Source organism: Cyprinodon variegatus, unplaced genomic scaffold, assembly GCF_000732505.1.
Source record: "Cyprinodon variegatus isolate N-32 unplaced genomic scaffold, C_variegatus-1.0 Scaffold117, whole genome shotgun sequence".
Classification (NCBI taxonomy): Eukaryota; Metazoa; Chordata; class Actinopteri; order Cyprinodontiformes; family Cyprinodontidae; genus Cyprinodon; species Cyprinodon variegatus.
In genome coordinates, this window is record NW_015150570.1 from 197,945 (window position 1) to 219,688 (window position 21,744).

Below are 21,744 nucleotides of genomic sequence, written 5' to 3' on the forward strand. Positions count from 1 at the left end.
AAAGTACTTAAAATATAAAAGTATAAGTAATGCAGGAACAATTCTTACTGCATTACCATATTCAGGGACATTTTTTACAGTTCTGGATGATAACTTCTTAAACTTAATTTTCTTAGTTTTATAATTAATGGCAACAATGTCAATTTAACTTTCATCTTGAATAATTACTTATTTTGGTGTTCGGTGAACGAGTCCAACCACAAAGAAATACTTTTTTTTTCTCTATAAAACAAATTATTTTGATGTTTTTATTTTTTTAAATACCAACAGACCGTGACGAAAATGAGCTTAAATGATACAAACCTCATGAGTCTATTTTTAAAATGTAAGGAGTAGAAAGAAGAGATTTTTTTTTTAATGTAAGGAGTAGAAGTAAAAGGTTGTCTAAAAAAATAATTAAGTCAAGTAAAGTGTAGACAGAAAAAATGTCTACTTAAGTAAGGTAATGAAGTATTTGTACTTTGTTAATTGTCACCACTGAATATATGCAAAATATATTTTATTAGGTACAGATAATTTCAGTTGTGCAATAACACAAACAGAAAATCCACCAAGATCAATCCAACAAAGAAACGCATTTAGATAAATGGAACATCGGGACAAAAATAATCGAAGATTACAATCACTTTGAACATGTTATTCCAGTCTAAGCGCTGAGGAACCTACTGGGACTTTCAAACGTAATGTTGGTAAAAATGGAAATAAACAATCATATGGAGAAAATTGTGCTCTTGAAGTCAAAAGCTAGAGACAGACAGCGCCGATGTTTATAGATGATAAGAAGGTAAAGTAACTCAAGTCGCTAAAGCCAAAGTATGCTGAAGGAATACCATTCCTGAACACACAACATGTGAAACTTTGAGGCAGATGAGCTTCAGCAGCAGTGGTCCACATGTTGCAGCTCTCCTGTTAGCGAAACCTGTGGCCACATTCAAACAGGCTTGATGCAATTTGACACCAGCAAAAATGTAACCTGGATATTCCCTGGAAATATTAACTGTAGTTGGTACCTAAATAAAAAACTGGGCTTCATTAAAACACCACAGCTACCCGACCATTGTTACTGTTTCTTCATGACCACAGAGTAAACATCTTCAGATGGCTACCTCTAGCAGGATGATGCGTCACAAGGTTGAGATTTTCTCAGACCAGTTTCTTTAAAGTTCTAATAAAATCTCAGCTTAAATGGCTTCCACAGCTATTCTGATCTCTGGGATGTGGTGATTTTAAATCATGATGTTCAGCCAATACATTTTCTCAGGTCAAAGAGGACCAAAATCTGGTCCATACTGACATGAAAAATTAAAATATTTAAAAAAAAAAAAGCTACCAACACCTTGTTGACAATGTCTCTGTAATGACAGCTTCTTTTAATAGTTTTTTTTAATAATTATTAACTAAATTCCACATGCTACACTGTGCAGATAAACCACTACAGTATTTTACCCGAGCAAATCAGTCCTCTAAGTAATGACAATAAACTACATTCTCACATAACGTTGTACAAAATGTAATAGACTGCCTGAAATAAATGTTTTGATTCATCATTCATGCACATTTGATGATTGTTGGGTGAGGTTGGAAGTCGATTTTTAACCATGCCCTTTCATGGCCCTTCACTATGGATGTGAGGCTTGCTTTTCCTGCGCTTTGTCTTCCCATTGGACACCGAAACCTCCAGAGACTCCAGGCGAAATGGCCGAGGCAGGACGGGGTCAGATCTGGGAGGGGGGGTCATGTTGGGAGCGTTCACAGAACGGTAGCCTAATGTGTTTACCAGGGGATAAGAAAAAAATAGAAAAAATAATAGACAGAAAAAACAGATTTGATTTTCTAAAGTGTTAATATTTTGGACTCATTAACAACCCCCCTGATATTTAAAAGGTTTGCATGTATTTACAACATGTTTCTTTGCAAACATTTTTGTATGCGGAATTCAGTGATCAGAGCATCCAAATGTTTGTCGGTGTTATTATTTTTTTTTTTTTACATTTCTTTGTAGAACTTTGTGATACTTATGTAAATTGCACTATTATTAATTTTTATTGTTATCATTTTTGTTTTTATTATTATAATTTACATTACCTCCAATTACATGGCTTAATTAGTTTTTTGCTGCTCTCAAACTACTAGTAGAACACACAATCCGCTTGTTTTAATAGGGCAGACATTTCAGTTAGCAATCTTTGTAGATCACCCACGATGCAGCCACATATAGCACAAGCACAGTTTTTTCCACATGAGCAATTAATCACTCCTTATTTGATCTGTGACTCCTATAGGGCATAAACTTCAAAGATTTGCATGTTTTAAAACACATGGAAGCTGAGAGAGGAGATCTCCATATCAGGTACTGTTCTCCCTGCTGTCCTCTGGGAAGAGGCTTTGCAGCATCTGCTGCCGGTCCAGCAGATTTTGCAACTAATTTTTCCCCACTGCCATCAGACTGATTAACTGCTGAACTCTAAACTGGACTCTCCATCACATTATTTTGCACTAACAATGTTACTGAACTTTCATAATCCTTTTTTAAATAGTACACAACTCAACGTTTCTACTGCATTTTGCACAATATTTATTTTTGCACTGCACTAAAAGGTTTCATATTTATGCCCTTCTGCACCATTATCTAAACTGGTTTCTTTTTTTTTTTTTCTTTTTTTTTACGTACACTGTTTAAATCCTGATCACTGCTGCACCTTATATTGGTTCGTATTGTTTATCTACTCCAACTGCAATATCATTACAACTGTTGCACGCTGTACACAACGAAATTTCGTTTTGTATACGCTATGTGCATACAAAATGACAATAAAGTTTGTCTAAGTTTAAGGTACAAAATGATTAGTGGGGGAAAAGATGTGGGCAGGCTCAGAGTTTTGCAGCAAAGCAATTCTTTATGCAATAAAAGAAAAACGAGAGAAATTAAATACTGTGGCATTAAATAAAATTGAATATTAAAAGTGAGTTTCAAGAGCCTGTAAAGACTCTTAAAGTAATAAGTCATTATAAGCTTAAGTTATTTTGCAATGTAATGGATACTTATGTAAAGTGCACAATAATTAATACTCATTGTTGTTACTGTTATGTTGTTTTAAATATTTATCATCATTATCTCTATCTTCATGGCTTCTAACTTTTTATTTTAGGAATCTTTAAAGATCAGGCCCTTAGTTTTAAACTGTTGCAAAATAGAACAAAGTTTTATTTATATTAGAACAGCTTAGTTCTCTGATCTTTTTAGGTGTCTTGATTACCAATCACCATGATTGGCTCACCGTGTCCTTTAGCAGCATCAGCGCCCAGCAGCAGACTGGCTCTCTTTGACTTAAAGTAGTTGTTGGCCATATTCTCACTGTCTTTACGATCCAACATTTCCTTGTATCTGTCCTCTTCAACCTGCTATAAGACATGATGTAATGAAAACATATTCATATGTGTCATAGTGTTCATGTTAACTAACAGTGTGCTTTTGATGTCAAGGATTATCCATAGAATGTACACACCATAAATGACTCTGAATGATCTGAACCTGAAGCTCTGCCAGAGGAAGGCTTTGAAGCCACTGCTACAAAGAGAAAAAGAAAGAGAGAACAAAATATATATATTTTTAAATGCAATCGACAGTTGGATAGAGTGCAATTCTATTAAATTTACAACTATTTGTAATAAAAGCCATCATATCACATTCCTTACCTGAAGGAAGTGTTGTTTTCTGCACCATCACATCCGGTAGCTTCCAGGAGGCGCTATCCTCGTCCCAAACAGCTTCTTTCTTCACGCGGTCCAGGTTGCTGTAGTTACAGTCTCTGCGTACCAGTGGCACCATGCGCTCAAGCAGGCTGTTCAGCAGCTGGCTTTCCCTCTCCAATCGGCGAATGTTTGCCAAATAATCATTCCTCTCCAGCTCAAACTCTGCCTGCAAATCGCTGATCTCCAGTTTAGCTGCTTTTAGCTGTTAGAACAGAACAATAGGATCTTGGTTTGATGCTGGAAAGTTTATGAAAGATCGTCAAAAATAAAGGAGCAATTTCTGCATTTTTATAACATTTTAGCTGTTGCTTTTATTTTGCACCCATTTTAAAATATGTGATGCTAATTTATATTTTAAAAGTTGTTTTAAAAATACACCAACTGTCCAATGAGCTGCAGTTTTTATGCCTTTTATATTTCCCATAGGTTCTAAAAGTTTGGGTCTAGAAGCTGCTGTCACTCACCTTACGCTGGACTTTGGTCAGTTTCTGGTTTTTGGCATGAACCTCCTCCTGGATTGAATTGTAGACATTCAGTAGCACGTTTTCACTCTCCTCACTGTCCTCAGATAAGGCGTTGATGAGCTGGACCTTCCTCTCATCAGCAAGCCTCTTCCTTTGCTGATGTCTCTGTTGTAACTCGTTGTTTCTGGCCTGCTCTCCTCCTATAACCTCCTGTTCCAGTTTCTGTAGCCTTGAGAGACAAAGAAAGACACACAGCTGCATGGGTAAAAACATAATGAAACTATTATATAAAAACTTTATATACAGAGCCTTACTAAAGTTTTAATACGCCTTTTTCCACCTTTTGAACTTGATGCAAATGCAACTTTATGATTTTTATATGGGAGGAAAATAACACATGGTTTTCAATTGCTTTTTTTAATGAAAAGTGTAGCATTTAGCTTTTATCAGTTACCAGTTTATCTACAGCAAAAGGTCATCGACTCTTAAGCTTCTTTGCACAGAGAATAACATCTTTGCATTTTTTTTGTCTACAAAAAAACTCCAAGTTCAATAAAATTTGAAAAAAGTGGTGATCAACAGTTTTCTTTGATAATTTAAAGTATTTCATTGTAAATAAGAAAAGCCATCAATCATTAGTTGTCAAATACACAGGGTAGGCCATAAAGTTTGGGGCTGATCTTAGCAAAGCTTCTTTTTTTTGCCACTTTTTGATAAAACTCAAATTAGAAAAGTGCACTTTAGAGAAAACTGATTATAGCAGATTCTCCTCGCTGATCTGTGGATCTCTGTAGCTCCTCCAGAGTTACCAGGAACCTCAGTTTGCTTGCATGAATTAAAGTAATAGTGGAGGATGCTCTTTTTCTGGATCGATCATCAAAATAAAAGGTCCTGCTAACAGTCAATCAATCTGGTGATATGTTTACGTAAGGCCAACCTACGTGCTCCTCCCCATTTTCACTTACTGGTGATGAGTCTGACATAATGGGAAAATTGCATTTCTTCTTTTGGAAAGTGAGCTTTTATGAGATGATGCAAAAAGCAACTTTTAAAAAGTGCACAAGGCCATTTCTCCTTGTGCACACTTCGCACACGCTTACTAGGCGTTCCCTGTTGGGAGGGGGAACAGGGATGCATTTGTGCTCTTTTTTTTTTTTAAAGTGATCTTTTCAAAAATTTGTGAAAATCCTCCACTGTACCTTTAAGCTCTTCTAAGTGGCATGTCAGTAAGGCGACCAGGCATGCCTTGCTAAGTTAATAATCATACAAACCCTCCATGGCATGTCTTGTACGTTGCTCTTTCTTTGTGATGCTGTCATATTACTGATTTTCACTAACAAGAAGTCGCAGAACAGCAGCATTCCTACTGAGATCAAACAGCTCCAGATTACCAGCACTGATTTTGTAATTGGAGGACTTCCGACTGTATTAGTTGTAATTGAAGTAGTGGTTTTGGAGAAATGGTTTTATATAAACATGCAGGCAACACTACTAAGACCTAAAAAGAATAAAAAAAAAAACCCAAGACCATTAAATAAGTTGCCTCCATCATCAAAAAGCAGAGGAAACCGTAAGAATCCAACGAACCAAAGACGACAAAACCCAGCCAAATAAAAGAGAAGGAGACACATAAAAAAAACAAGACACACTGAAAAAAAGAAACTAAGTCTTACAGGCAAATGGAGAACATAAAAAATACGGTAAAAGCAAATAAAAACAAATACTCAAACACGGGCAAGCCAAGGATAAGTGGCAATCGTATTGAATTGCATGTGACCGTACAGGAAGTGAAAAGGCTTAGGGGTTACGGACTGCTTAGAAGGGCACTCTGCAGATATAAGGGGGTTGTTTACAAGTATTTATATTCATCCTAAAACAAGATATCAGCACAATGTAAATCAAATTCACAATAATTAACATATCAGAAAATAAAAGTTTAGTTTGTTTTTTTTTGGGAAAAATTGTGCTTTGGTGAATCACTGATACAAACCTCTCCAGAACATGTTTCTGATCAAAAGACTCTTTTGAGTTAGTATCTGCTGAATCCACAAGCTCGTTTCTTCTGGGATCTTTCCAGACGCCGACTGCAGCAGAAGACACATCAGGCTGCCGGGTGACAGAGAAGCAACCGGATTCATTGATCTCAGAATGAAATTGTTCTGTGGTTCGTCGGTTGGTAATATTGAAATTATTATACCTCTTTTGAAGTAGTAGATGGACTTAGGCTGTGGTTTCTACCCCCATCTTCATCAACACATCTGGAGCTCACTGATGTTGGAAACATTATTAAACATAAATGTAGCCACAGGGATACTATATGGAGTCAAAATCATGACCATATCATGATGATTCATTGTTTTAAGATTAGAAAGATTTTCTCCTTTTACCATTCTTATTGTCACAGCTCCCCCTGCTGGTCTGGGCCCTCTCCAAATTAGACAACTTTGATTCATATGAACGCTGCAGAGCAGCAATGTCTGCCTGCAGCTTTGCTTTGGACTCCTGCTCAGCATTGTACTCAGCCTGCAACTTTGCCAGCTTTTCTTCGTACTCCTGTGGAGACAGTGGAATAAGACCCATCAATCAACTGCTTCTTATACAATGGCTGCTTCGGTGTACATTGATATATTAGTGTGGGAATGGTGTCTTTGCCTCTTTAATCTTCTCCTTCTTTGCTTCATTATTGCTTGGCTGCAGCCTTGAAAGAGCAATCGTGGGCTGACCAGACAGAAGAGCTGAAGAAATTTCAAAAGGAAAAGGGAGATGAAAACAAACTGCTTCTATTTTCTTCATTCTGATTTGTTTCTCAATGAAAAACTTTTAAAATATAAGAATAGTGCTTTAAAAAAGAAGAATGCTTCATACAGGGATAATCTGTTTTTGTTTCTTAATCACATATAGATACAAACTTTGATGGCATTTAAAGATGATGCAGATGATGTTTCCAGATGACAAAATCATAATTTGTATAAAGTCGAATAATTTTGGTTGATATTGTAATATAAAAATCTAGAAAATGAAATGGTGATAAAAAAAAATAAACATTTTAAGAGATATCTGTGATAAAACCAATTTTTCTCTAGTCACTGCAGGTCTATGAAGATCTATTCCCAGATCAGATTCCTTACATGACAGGTCAGAGGTGCCCAGCTGGCCTGAGATGAGGGCCCGTAACTTCTTGATCTCCTCCTGATACTCCCTGAGCAGAGCATCCTTGGGGTCCTCGTTGATTCGAGGTCTGTTCTGAATACTCTTGGCCCGGTTCGCATAGCGCAGGGTGCTCAGGCTCTCCTCATAGTTGTTATCAGCAGGTGAGAGACAGGCGATCATCAAGGTGCGTGTGTTTCCTCCCAGAGAATCCTGCAGCAGTCTTGTCAGCTTGGAGTCACGGTAGGGGATGTATTTGGAGCGGCCGTAGACCAGGGCAGAGATGACATTACCCAGAGCTGAGAGGGACAGATTGATCTTTGTGGCTTCACGGAGTCGCTCTCCAGTGGCACCGGTTTTAGACTGACGCTCACTTCCTGCAAGATCTACTAGGTTAAGTTTTCCAGCTCGTATATGGTCCTTGCCGGCTGCATCTATGTGTTTGGTAGAAACAGAAAAACAAAAAAAACAAATAATCTTTCTAATCTATCAGTGCACAATAAACAGAATTCAAATTGACTGGTCTATCAACAGATTATGAGACTATCATTATGCCAAAGAACAGAAAAAATCTGTCTAAACAGGGTCTAGTCAAAGTCTTTCTGTCAATGTTTGCCTGTGTTGCAGATCTCCAAGTGGATGGTGAAGATGGAGTGGGACCGGGAGGAGTCTTTGTTCATCAACGTGCAGCCTACGGCACGATTCCTCCAGCCTTGCTCCATGATTCTTTCACACTCTCCTACGCTGTGCAGTGTGTGTGTGGTCAGGTCCCGCACATAAACCCCGCGCTCCGGGTGCTCTTTCAGCTAGGCATTAAAAAAAATACACAGCAAATAAAAACTGCTTTAGACAGCTAAACCAGCTTGACCTTAAAGCAATTACATAAGTAAGCTTTTATGTTACTATGGCAACATGTGCAGTAAGTATTGTGGAGAAAATGTGAGACACAGTTAAGGAAATTGGTTTTAAATAGAGTTTAAAGTGCATATCACTAAATAAGAATCTGTAAAAAGTCATTGGTTTTAGATTGTTTTATTATATGGCTTCATTTTCCACAAAGTTTAAAAAAAAAATTCAGTTGATGAATATTGCGATTTGTTTAACAGCTAAAAGAAACAAAAATGTAATTTTAGATAAAATGCACATGCAAAATACACTATATAAAAACAAAAGACTATTTTTTTTTCTATTTCAAAACTCATTTTACAAAAAATGTTTAAAAAATATTTTAATTTCATTTGTTAAACAGGTGGTGTGTTTAAAGAAAAACCTGACATATTCAGTAGCAATATATATATATATATATATATATATATATATATATATGTGTGTATATAAAAATACAAAGTTTTTTTTTTTCTCAGTTATTCAGATGAATATTACGATTTGTTTAACAGCTAAAAAAACAAAAATGTAATTTTCAAAAAAATATATACACACTATATAAAAACAAAAAACTATTTTTTTTGTACTTCAAAGCTCATTTTACAAAAATGTTTAAAAAGTTTTTAATTTCATTCGTTAAACAGATGGTGTGTTTAAAGAAATACCTGACATATATATTTATCAGTAGCAATTTATATATATATATATATATATATATATATATATNTGTGTGTATATAAAAATACAAAGTTTTTTTTTCTCAGTTATTCAGATGAATATTACGATTTGTTTAACAGCTAAAAAAACAAAAATGTAATTTTCAAAAAAACACACTATATAAAAACAAAAAACAATTTTTTTTGTACTTCAAAGCTCATTTTACAAAAAAAGTTTAAAAAGTTTTTAATTTCATTCGTTAAACAGATGGTGTGTTTAAAGAAAAACCTGACATATATATTAATCAGTAGCAATTTATATATATATATATATATATATATACATACTGTACATACTGTATATAATTCAATGCTATAGCAGAACTACCACATTTAATTAGTCATATTCGTTATTACTTTCTTCTATTTCAAATTGTTTTACTGCCAACAGATTTTTTCCTGTCCTTGATGGAAAGGTATGTAAACATGCACAACTGTGAGTCATAATAAAGTCAAAATAGAAGTTTGAGATGTTTCCTAATTTGTGGAAAGAACAAAGACTAACCTCAAGCCTCTGTTTGGTGTCGCTTCCCAACAGATCTCTTATGTCTTCATTGTAAATCTCCAGGTAAGAGCCCCTCACCAGGAATTTTGTGCCTTCAGCACACTGCCGTGCAACAAATCAGAAGCATTGTTGTCTTTTCCAAAGCAAACACAGGTAAGGCAAGCCTGGACAATAACTAATTGTGCTGTATACATACCTACATTAATGGCTAGAAAGACATCTGAGGCTCTCCAACTTACCTGAATGCTCTCAAAGATGTGTTCAAAAGCTCGTGGTATGACACCTCTCTGGGCTGCAGGCTCAGACACCCCCTGCATGGTGAAAGACTTGCCGCTTCCAGTTTGCCCATAGGCAAAAATAGTGCCATTGTATCCCTCAGTAACACCCTGTGTTAATGCATCAGCGTTAAAAGACAAAAACGGTCATGACTTCAACATATGTGGTGACTCAGTATCAGGTAACAAGCGTGTGACCTGCATAAGGCTGTTACTTATCATTCACTTGTATCCAGCTGTTTACCTCTATCAGAGGATATGCAATCTCGTTGTACAGCTGTTCGGTAGTCTGATCAATGAAGTAGGTCCCATCAAAAGTGAACTGTTTAGGTGGCTCATCCGCTGCTCCGGGCTTTTTAATGAAGCACTGGCACCGCTGCACATCCATAGACACCACCATCTTAGAGCTGAGAGCCTTCTCCCTTTCATTCAGGGGCCTGCACCGCACCACCACCTTCACACACTCTGAGCTCATGGCTTAACAGCCACCAAACAGCAGCTGACAGCACAGCTACAAACAGTCCATGTTTACTAAGGAAGAAAAACACTAAGTTCTTATGAATCTCTACCTAAAAGCTGCAACATCCACAAAATGACTGCTTTTCAGACTGAAGTTAATTCCCTCCTGATATAGAGATTATCACATAAGCAAGAAAATATACCTTTATCAACCAGCTGACCTGTAGATTCAGGTTCTCCTTCTCTGTGCTTCCTCTCTATTAGCGTCCTATCGTTACCTAGCAACCGCACAGGGCCACTCAAAGCGGCTGAAAGGGGGGGCCATCTTGGAGAGAAAGAAAAAAAACAGACAAACGGTAGATTAACTTAGATTTATTTTGTCATTTGGTATACAAGTGCAAACAAAAATAAATTTGGTTTAAAACAGCTCTAGAAAATTTTTATTTTTTTAAAGTGCAGCCTTGAAAACAGTAATAAATACATAAAAAAATATAGTAATAAAAAAATGACTGTATATTTACAGTTCTAACATAATATATATTTTTTTTCAGTTAGTTTATTTTCCTTTAAGGAGCCCACTTGAAATCCAGTTTATCATTTCTGACGAAAAAAATGGCTTTCCGGATACCAAGTTTAGATTTTTTTTTTTTTTTTACCCAAATCCCAATTTTCCTTTCCTAAGAATCACTTTAGAATCAACAACTGAAGAAACTTCTTCCCAGAGATGAAATGTAAATTAAAACCAAAAAATGGTGCAACTCACAGCTGGAGATAGACCTGTCTGACGTTTCTTTAGAAGGGTTGAAAGTACACTAAGCACCTATGTAGGTTAAATTGTAAATTTAATATAATACAAAAGAAAAAGGAAGAATAAACTCTGGAGTAATTAGGAACTCAAATGTACTTTGAAACATGTGAAAAGTTTAGACCCTAAAAACAAAACAAAACATTTGACAATTTCTGTGTAAGTGTGTGAAAACTTTAATGATTTGTGCCAAATGTTTAAACTTCTGCATCCAGTGAATAAAATAAACACTTTTACTGGCAAAGACTTTTTATTCAAAGGACAGGTAAATTCCTGCTTTAAAAAATTTTTTTAGTTCTAAAAAGAGAACATTGTTGCATTTAGTTTGTAGAATTCATATTTCTGAAATAATCCAATTACCTTTAGAGTTGCTCAGTTCTCTACTGCAGTTAACAAGTTCATTATTAAAGGTAAAAACAGAGAGAAACACCACTCACTATGTTTAGTAGATATAGATTTTGGTCTGGTTTAGAAGAGCATGAGCAGGCAGGGTTTTTTTTTAATTATTATTATTCATTATTTTTATCATCATTTAAATTAAATATTTGTCAGCTAAAAATGAAAACAGATTGTAACTTTAAACAAGTTGGTATTATAATGCAAGAAGCTAGAGAAAAGTTTGTTCTGCTTTATTAGTTAAAAAAATTAACATGTTTTCTTATTGTACAGACAGAATCAGACTGCAGAGCTTCTACATGTCTTGAAATTTAGATTCTGGCATCATTATAACGGTAAATAGGTGCATAAATCTTTTTAAAACAGAGCACAGAAAGAGGTAGGGAGAGCTGCAGATTTAATGTTGAAACAGATTTACTGGGATATGCAACAGGCAATAAAAGATATCTCCAAGTTTACCACAAAGTTAACAAGAAAATATGCAATTCTATATTTAAAATGCAGCATATCCTTTTTTTCAGGATGGAATGAAATTGTTCTTCTAGGGATGCATGATATATCGATTATGGCATTGGAATCGGCTCTTATTTTTTTCATGCATTGATGTTTTTTGACTAAAAGACATCTCTCTAACATCTATAAATATCAACGTGTTGTGGTCTTGTGTTCTCAAAAATAGGAAAACATTCAATAAATATATGTTTGAGCTAATTTTTGGAAAATTAGCCTAATGAAAGTGTAACTGTAGGTCCATGAGCCTCTACCCGAGTGTCCCCACCAACTTTCATCCAAAAGCTACACCCTTGATACCAGCACATTGAAATGGGGGTTAAATAATCTTTTATCATTTGTTTCCCAAAGGAAAAAGATTACCGTACATATTACTAATAAATTTGTAAATATATATATATATATATATATATAAATAAAACAACAATGCTGGGTCAAAATGTAAACTTTCTTGTGAGTCAAGGCTAAGGGCAGAGCTGTAAACAATAAGACACATTTAGTGGAATGATAATAGATTTATTGTAAAATGGGCATAAAAAAAACAAACTGTATGTGGACGGTTCATGGAAACAGCTCATTAGAAGTGATGAAACTTTATCCCCGTAAACATTCAGTCGAATGTTGGTTTGGATTAAAATTAGTTACATTTAACTGTACACATTAGCAAATAGAATGAAAATAACAAGCAACATAGCATATAATAGCAGACACAGCAATATGAAGACAAGACAAAAACGATCAGAGTAAAACATGGTTATTCACTGAGGTAAATCCTTGGAGGATCAAGGAAACTTTAAAAAAAAAGGAAAAGTTAAGACCCTGCTATAAAGTCCATGCTTAAAACTTTGATATCTAAGAACATTTAAACTTGGAATGCCTTACAGGCATGTAAAAAAATACTGAAAAAACTGACTTTACATAAAAGCTTTAAGCAATTAATATTACTTCTTTGAATAATAGGTACCCTGATTAATTTGGTGCATAAGAGCATATGAAAATTGCCAACACTGATTATAGGTGCACGGTTTTTCCAGTGAGAAACGTGATTTAAATGTAAAAAAAAAATAAAAAAAATGTGCAAAAGAGTGAAAAGAGTGTCTCTTAATCAGTATCCTCAGATGTTGGCAACTCAGGTCTCGTAGTTTAGACATGCTCCCTTCAGTGGGTACTTTTAAATCTGGCTTTGGTGGAGTTTTTGATTTGCTTTATAGCCTTTTGTGTGTTAGCATTTTCCTCCCACTCATAGCAGTGGTTCACTCTTGCACAGCTCAGTGGACAAGGCAGCTCATCTGGGGTCACAGAGTAGTATTCAATGAGCTCAGCAATGGAGTTGAATTCTGTCTTGCATTTCTGCAAAAAAAAAAAAAAAATGCACTCAAAATTATCAGTAGGATTAAAAACCCCTGGCATCATTATTTTTTATGTTTATCTAAAGCCTTTACAAGCTTTTTGCAACAAAATTGAAATGGTTCTTTCTAAAATGCCTGCAGTAATGTTCACAGAGATGTACAGAGTCTGCAGAATTCAGTCTAAAAATAAACTTTTTTGCTTACACCTGGAGCTTATGGGCATTGTTGTTGAATTACAGTCACAAAAAAAGATGCTCAGATTTATGAAATCTGCACGGGCTCCAGAGCAGTCCCCAGAACAGAACCATTGTTCTTTATTAGCTTGTCCAGCTTCTCTAGGTTAGTTTGAAAAGTAAAGGACCTAAGCTTCCTCAAGAAATGTCTGCTCTAGCCCATTAATCCAGATTAAAATGTTAATCAAGCATCACTGCTAAATCTAGAATATTCTCCAGAGGAACAGCTAAAAATAAATAAATAAATGAATAAAGCAAGATAGAGGTTTGGGAGTGGTAAAATTCCTTCAGTGAGACATAAAGAGCCTGGTGCCAGTTATGGCAAACCTTCCATGGCGGTTTCTGTGAAAAGTGGTCAAACCGGTTCTTAGGACTAGAGGGGAGTTATTTTACCACATAGGCCCAGGCGCTAAATGATTGAAATCAACATTTAGAAATAGATATTTTTCAAAAACCCATTTTTTTTCTGATATAAAAAATATTTTGTTGTAGTGTTGTAGTTAAAATCACACCAACCGAGACCAAGGGGGGCCAAGACAGAGACAAGGTCTCGTCCCTCTTTGGTCTCGGTTGGTGTGGTCTTAACTAAAACACAATTAAAACACAATTTTTTAGATTTATATATATATATATATATATATATATATATATATATATAAAAATCTATAAGAGATCAAATCCATTTTCATGGCACTAAACCCAGCAGGTCAATTTTCCATAGTTTATTCAGCAGGACATGACTGTGCATGTTTAATATTACAGCTTGTTGAAAAACAAGCACATCGACCATGTGTTATGACGATTACCTCCAACAAGAACTTCCCTTTCCGAGTGTTTTCTATAAGGTGGGTGATCAGACCAGAGCGGAAGCGAATGATAAGAGAACCACATTTAGGTTTTCTAGGATGTGGGCACAGAAGGTATGATCCTAGAACGTCATCTGCTAGGAGGGAGTAGCAGCTGTCACTGTAACCCCAGGGAGAAAAAATAAAATAAAATAGGAGCAATAATATTAAGAAATATGAAAAGGTAGGAAACTTAAGAACTTTGATAGACTTACGTGGCGAGACCAGCCCAACACCACACTGCCTGAGCCAACGCCTCTTCTGTTTCGGCTAAGCTTGGAGTTCGGGATCTCTTCGCCGGCACCTTGTCTTGACTCTCTCCTGTTTTAAATAGAAAAAAAAAAAAAAAAAAGCATAACTCGATGTGTTTTGTTTAGAGTTGGAACCCAGCGTGCGTCCATCCCTCGCAGTGATATTGGTGAAAGTGAATTAAACGGTGACAGGCTGGGAGGAAACATTTAGCCCATGTGAGACTCCAAAATCCACACCATGACAGTGAGCAACAGCCCTGGACAACACACCAAAGGGTTTGCTTTACCTAATCATTTCTTTGACTCTTGATAGCGCTCTGTGAACTCTTGGCCCACCTTGTGATGCACTCAGCTGCTCCTGAATGTTGCGCTGTTTGTGCGGTGTGAAAGTGAAGGAGCGGTAAGCACCAGACCGTAGACCTTTGTTGCGGATGACTTTCCTGCGCATCAGTGAGGGAATGGAGGAGGAAAAAACATCATCTTGGCTCTCGAGATGATCATTGGAGGACTTCTTAGATTTCTAAAAATGACAAAACATCATATCAGTGCATGTGGTCCGGTATTAGGGCATGTGGTCTCTTCTTTAACATTAATGGTTGCATAATCCAGGTTTACCGTATTTTCCGGACTATAAGCCGCTACTTTTTTCCCCCACAGTCTGATCAATGTTGCTAAGAGGTGGAATAAATATACATCCGGTTGTCCATAAATAATGTAATTATGGTACCAAAACTACTTATTTCTATCTTTAAGTCACTAAAGAATACTAATTCACATCTGTAAAAATGTTTTATGACTTTTGTGAGACGATTTTTATGCTTTTTACGTTTTCTTCGTTAAACTGCTTCAGTACAGTTTTTTTTGTTTTTTTTCAAAAACTTAAATTTACACTCGCCAGTGTAAATTGTAGTAGCATGAGTTTATTATTTCATCCCATTATGCACAGCCAGCAACGTCAAAAATAAAAATCACACAATAAACCAAGATATAAGTAGGTGTTTACTTAAGTTTTTATGATATCTACAGGCAGGTTTACCACAATAGTAGATTCAAACCCACCCCAAGATTATTAGTGGCCCCATCTGGCCCCCCTATGGAGTCGCCACTGTGCGGCTTATAGTGAGGTGCGTTCTATAGTCTGGAAAATAAGGTATTTAATTCAAAATCGATTTAGATTTTTAAAAAATGTGTTTAGAACGATACAGAAATATGTGCTCAAGTGAATAACAGATATTCAGAGATGATCTAAATGTTTGGCAGAGGTGAGGATTCAAACCTTTGTGCTTAACAGCAACCCTCGAAAAGGAGCTCTTCTGAAGGAAACCAGGGCACTGACACTAAGAGGGAAGCCGTGGTTTAGCAGCGAGGGGTTACGCCGAGGCAATGACCCGGTGCAATGTTCCTGTGCCTCTTCTGGATGCTTTTCCAGATAAGACAGCTGGAAACATCGGCAGAGCAGCAGGTTCAGGAACTGGGCCTGGAACACAGAAGGAGGGGAGCTCTGCCGTTACCAGGATGTTGTTCTTTAGACACGTCTCATTTCTCAGCTTTCCCTTTGGTGCTCCAACATGTCATAAGGTGGTTTCAACATACCATTGTGTAGCATTTCCCAACCTGTGAAACTAACCTGGAGGGGGTTTCAGGAGAAAGTAGGATTATTCAAAGCTATAAACAATGTGGAAATATCTGTGGAGGGGCTAATTACCACACACTGCATGTGGTTTAATGTCAGAAACTGGGGGTGGCTGGTTGTCTCAGACATATGTAGATCAAATTATTGTAACATCTGCTTCAAGGATAAATTACTTAAATGTAGGTATAAAAATTTTCATTAAAAAAATTATTTTAATAGTTATTTATAGTCATAAGGAAAAGTTGATCATTTTATCTGAAAGGTTAAATTAAAATGACAGAATGAATACATAATTTAACAGTGATGTCTAGAGCAAATATATGTTCTTTTTTTGACAAAATAATAAATCAATTCAAATGATTATTCTGCTGTCTGAATAATGTGCTTCACAGTAAGCATGCTTCTCTCCCTTTCCTGCTTCTATTTTGCTGAAATACTTTGATTTTTTTTTTCACTAGCCCACAGGTTGAATCTCCAGGATTTTGAGTCTTTCACCCCTCTGAGTATTTACAAACACTTAAAAGAAATTTCTATATTCCTTTCAGAGTAGTGGCTTCTTCCTCTCTGAGGGGCGTTTCACCTCATGTTGGTAACAGAATTATTTAATCAAGGATGATGATCTCTTAGCATCTTTGCAAGATCTTTTTTATTTTGCTTTTCACTAAAACAAAGTGGTTTCTACAAAACAGAAGCGGCCTACTTCCTAAATGGAATGAAAGCTGGACATTTTATGGTGTTTATAAACAAAACCGTTGGAGGTCCAGAGTTCTCTTCCTGCTTTCTTCTTCCATTTATTTATCTTTCCGATTGGATCACATAAGGCAGAGGAATGCATAAGGTCTGGCATTAAATACATCCAAATGTAGGACCCAAATGAACTCAACTCTTGTGAATTGAACACTAAGAGCTTATAAAGCTGTGACATCTTATGGGCTTTCCCCTCCAGTTCAATTCAATTCAGTTTATTTCTATAGCGCCAATTCACAACGCATGTCATCTCAAAGTGACTTTACAGTTCACCAGATCATACAGTCAAATTGATTCATAGTTTTCTATCTAAGGAAAACCAGTTATACTGAAAACCAGTTGACTGCACTGACACAAAGGCAATCCCTCACACTAAGCATGCTTGTAGCGATAGTGGAGAGAAAAAACTCCATTTTAACAGGAAGAAACCTCTAGCAGAACCAGGCTCAGTGTGAGCGGCCATCTGCTGAGGCCGACTGGGATTACAAAAGGTGTCTGTAAAAAGTGTCCCCGTCCAGGAAAAAAAACAGACGAGGCAGACGTGTGTAAACCTCTGATGCTAAAGTTGGTTTTAACTAATCGACAGTTAATTCTGAAAAATTAACCAAAGAAAACAAAAACACTATGAATCTTTTCATAGAGTTGATCAGTATCTGGTCCTCTTCATTATGACACACAAATGCTTTACAGAAACAAAGCAAGTTATTCGAACTTTTTCCGTTTCTCCATGAAAACAAACAAACAAAAAAACTACAGACTTCAAACATGTCTCACGCAACGTGTTCTTTTCAAAATTATGGGTTACACCCCTACAGTGTCATTTCCTATGCAAAATGACCTTATCTGAGGTTATCATGTCATATGCACATTCGCTACTAACAGTCTACATGCATGGTCTCATGTTCGTTAAAAGTTGACATCCATCTCCAGCTCTATGCAAATGCACTTAACACAAAGCACTGCGAGTAGCTGGAAGCCATCTTTTTAGCCTTTGGTTTAAGTCTATTCCATATCCAATTTTGAGTCAATGAGTCGATGCAATCAACTGGTTTTCCTTAGATAGAAAACTCTACACATTTGATAAGAAAAGGCTTAAATGTAATAGTTTGTGTTAAAATGTTCCCAAAATATGTATGCACTATATTTTTGTCCGTTCAGGGAATCCACACAACAACTTTTAAAAAGTCCCCTGGCTTTTTTTTTTTTTCTTTTTATTGAATTAGTGTCTGCAAGGAGATTCCTTACCGCTCTGGCATGCCTTGCTTTAAAAACATGGCAGTAAAGTTGAGCATCGGTGCTTCCTGGGTTATGGGAGACGAAGGCAAACTGGGAGTCAACTGGGCGGGCGGTGGACAGAGAGACTCTTCTCAAAGCATGAGCCATAAGGAGGGTCTTTGAAAGAGGAAAGAAAAGTCAGACAAACAGATACATAAAAGCAACTTTATTTGAAATTATATATAAAACTTTAAGGCTGGGCCCTAAAATGCTGCAGCCCTGCAATAAAAAAAAAAAATTAAGCTGAGAGCTATATGGAGAAAAAAAAATCTGTGTCTAAAGCAGGTTAGAGCATGTTGGATGTTTTTAATAAATATGAATGACTTACCACTTCATCCTCATCATACATTTTTACCCCTTTGAGGGAGAACTTCAGGGTTACTGGCCTCCTTCGCTTGCATGTCTGTTTGAAAACAAGCTTTCCATCAGAGCTCATTTCACAACCAAGACTCAAATCTCAGCAAAAGACTCACCTTTAAGTGCTTGAGCTGTGTGTGCAGCTGATTTATCTGATCGTCCAAACAGCAGTCATCCACAACAAATGAGCCAACATACTTCACCAAAGAGAAGTTTGAGAAAACATGCAATGGTTGAAATATAAACATGATACAAGCACTGGAAAAACTATCTAGAAATAAGTAGAAATTTCTTAAATTAAGTGTATTTACCCTTATTTTGATTAGGTAAATGAAATGATTTGCCAATGGAATGAGAATTTTACTCTTAAAATAAGATATTTAGATAAAATGCACATGAAATAAGACAATGCAATTGCGTTTTCTTCTTTTAAATGTAAACTTATTTCGTCCATTGGCAAAATGTCTCTTTTACCTTCTCAATTCAAGAATAAATGCACTTTTATTAAAAAGAAAAAATGACTATTTCCTTATTTTTTGTCCAGTGTGTGCGTCCATACCTCTGCAGAGCGAGTGACTGTGCCCTCCTCTCTGGTCGGTGCCTCTCCCATACTGCCCGTTTTAACAAACAACCAGCCTCGTCTATTTAATAAATTAAAAAAGATATAAGAAAAACTTATTCATCTTGTTTAAAGTCAGCGCATAAAATCTTGATAACGGGGCATTTTTTTAAAGAGATTTGAATAATCCAACAGAGAATTAAGGCCACTGCGTTCAGCTCGCTTCTTAAACACATTTTAATCTCTGCAGATTTTTGGTTTTACCGAGTAAATCCAAATTAAATGACCTGATAGTTAAGAAAACTATCTGTTTTCTCACCGTTAACAGGTAAGTCTGGACTTGAAACTCAGAAACAAGAAGAAATAGGCTGGTTTAAAGCTTACTGTTCCAAGTCAGGAGCTGTGTTCTCCTGTGTCCGCTCCACCTTTACCTGTCCAGGTGTGCAGCAGTCAGACTGAGGCGGGGCTCTGTCTCTGCGCAGGGAGGCCAATATGAACCCTTCTTCTCCCAGAGATCTGGAAGACAGCGGAACAGGACGCTGGGTTAACCCCCCGCCCAGCTGTTTCTTCCCAGGCATTCTTTCCCAGCTCTGCACACATTCCTCCTTATTGCTCAACACCGCAGTGAATAAATTACAATAAAAAGCCCTGCTCTGTAGAAACAGCCTCTGGTTAAATATGATCAATTATGAACAGGCAAAAACAATGCAAACAACAAAAAGAAGCTTATTACGAACAAAGCTTCTCGTGTTCTTACAATGTGGGCCTTTTTTATTTTCTTTTCATTTTTGACTTTTAAGTTTGCCTAATTTTCAAAGATTAGCAGCGCCCCCTAGTGACAACAACCATCCCCTAAGAATTTACACACAATAAAAATAAAAAAAAAAAACTGAAGGATTTATCTCTGCATCACTACGGAAGAGGATTGGGGCCAGGGAAAAAAATAAAAAAAAAGTTTAGGCCTACTGATTTTTAAATATTATTTCAGTTTAATATGGGAAAAAGTCTGAATTATGACTTTTTTCTTTTTTTTTCCAAAGAATTCTGACTTTTATCTCAGAATTCTAACTTTTTTCTAAGAATTCTAACTTGAATTATTTTTTCTAAGAATTTTTTTCTAAGAATTATTTTTTTCTTAGAATTCTAACTTTTTTCTAAGAATTATTTTTTCTAAGAACTCTAACTTGAATTCTTTTTTTTTTTTAAGAATTCTGACTTTTTTTCGCAGAATTCTGATTTTAATCTAAGAATTCTGACTTTTCGCAGAATTCTGACTTTAATCTTAGAAATCTGACTGAATTCTGACAGCTAACAAAAATGTTAGCATCAAGCCATAGCCATGTCTGTGTTATAGACTAGCTCTTTTGTTTAGCTCTCTTGTTTTAATCACCTTCTGCTCTTCCATTAATGAAACAGCATCACTGGGGACCCCTCAGGCACGGGCAAAAGTTAATTTTCCACCAATGTGTTACTGGCTCTCTCAAACAACTCACATCTTAGTCAGTAAAGCTGGGTGCTCCCACATCACTTCCTTCATGGTGCCCATCTACATTAAGATCCAAAATTCTGAGAAAAAAAGTCAGAAATCTGAGAAGAAAAGTCAGAATTCTGACTTTTTTTCCCTCATATTATACTGAAGTAAAATTTAAAAAACAGTTAACTTTTTTTGTATTTTCAGTGGCCCTAATCCTCTTCCATGGCATCACACTGATAACACCTAACCACTGCATATTTGCACCATATGTATTATTGCTCTGAACTTCCATATTAATGCATTTTTTGCACCATGTTTTTTCTGTTTTACATTTGATCACTGCTGCACTTTATGGAACAAAAATGTTAATTTACTGTCTGAAAAGCTGTACTAAACGAAATTTCATGTCAGTTTTAGTCCCAAAAAAAACATACAAAATGACATAAAATTTGTCTATGTCTAAGTCTAATCTGTGAGGCAGTTAGTCCTAAAAACTCGACCAATGGCCAAAATATGGAAGAAGTTTCTCATCCCATGTCCCTCTCCAAGAAAGAGTCCAATCTGAATGGAACTACAGGTCCCTGAATGAGAACAAAAGAAGATAAAGCTGAAACTGAATAGTCTAAATATTTCAAAAGTGAAGACTAGTCTTCCAGCAGCTTAAGCCTATAGCAGCACATTGCCAGACATGGTTAAGGATAATTTAAGTTGCAACAAAGAGTTTTAAGCCTAATATTATAACCCTAACCCTTAGATTTTGTAGTGTGATATGTGGTTTTGCAGAAAAGGAGCATTAAAACAAAAATATAATATATATATTCTTTAAATTCTGGCAATACCTGAAAGCAGAAGCAAATCCTAGAAACATGTTCTGTAACATAACACTATGCCATGTTAAAAAAGAAGACCAAGGTGCTTTAACTTATTAACAAAGGCAGATTTAATGCCATTCAGATGAACAGACCAAGACACCCCTTTCAGTCTTTGATCCTTAGATGACAATGTCTGTTTTTTTAATTTGAAAACAGCATTTCAATTATATGTTTTTACGTCTTGAAGAACCTAATCAAGATTTAGGAACAAATAAAGCAAAAATAATTGCCACA

The 21,744-nt window shown here is 36.1% G+C and overlaps 2 protein-coding genes across 4 annotated transcripts; both read right to left on the reverse strand.

Annotated features, from left to right (window-relative positions):
- Positions 1-579: 579 nt before the first annotated feature.
- On the reverse strand, positions 580-10,412 carry kif17 (kinesin family member 17). The gene is made up of 14 exons (XM_015375323.1): positions 9,990-10,412; positions 9,710-9,856; positions 9,471-9,572; positions 7,981-8,170; positions 7,346-7,798; positions 6,870-6,952; positions 6,605-6,770; positions 6,415-6,485; positions 6,208-6,323; positions 4,218-4,446; positions 3,697-3,955; positions 3,507-3,568; positions 3,279-3,402; positions 580-1,764 (listed from the first exon to the last, which is right to left on the reverse strand). Exons 1-14 carry the CDS (start codon positions 10,218-10,220, stop codon positions 1,607-1,609), a joined length of 2,391 nt encoding a protein of 796 aa, XP_015230809.1. The 5' UTR covers positions 10,221-10,412; the 3' UTR covers positions 580-1,606.
- A 2,009-nt stretch (positions 10,413-12,421) lies between these two features.
- sh2d5 (SH2 domain containing 5) lies at positions 12,422-19,855 on the reverse strand. Of its 3 annotated transcripts, none has more exons than XR_001481252.1 (10): positions 19,549-19,855; positions 19,165-19,246; positions 18,722-18,802; positions 18,577-18,651; positions 18,219-18,365; positions 15,870-16,070; positions 14,881-15,113; positions 14,558-14,663; positions 14,304-14,463; positions 12,422-13,265 (listed from the first exon to the last, which is right to left on the reverse strand). XR_001481252.1 is itself a non-coding variant. In XM_015375315.1 (10 exons), the coding sequence occupies exons 1-10, from the start codon at positions 19,740-19,742 to the stop codon at positions 13,074-13,076; spliced, it is 1,422 nt and encodes a 473-aa protein (XP_015230801.1). In that variant the 5' UTR covers positions 19,743-19,855; the 3' UTR covers positions 12,422-13,073. The 3 variants fall into 3 exon arrangements, 2 of the variants coding, with proteins under 2 accessions (XP_015230801.1, XP_015230800.1); XM_015375315.1 differs by having other exon boundaries at positions 14,930-15,113; XM_015375314.1 differs by lacking the exon at positions 12,422-13,265 and having other exon boundaries at positions 14,176-14,463.
- Positions 19,856-21,744: the final 1,889 nt, after the last annotated feature.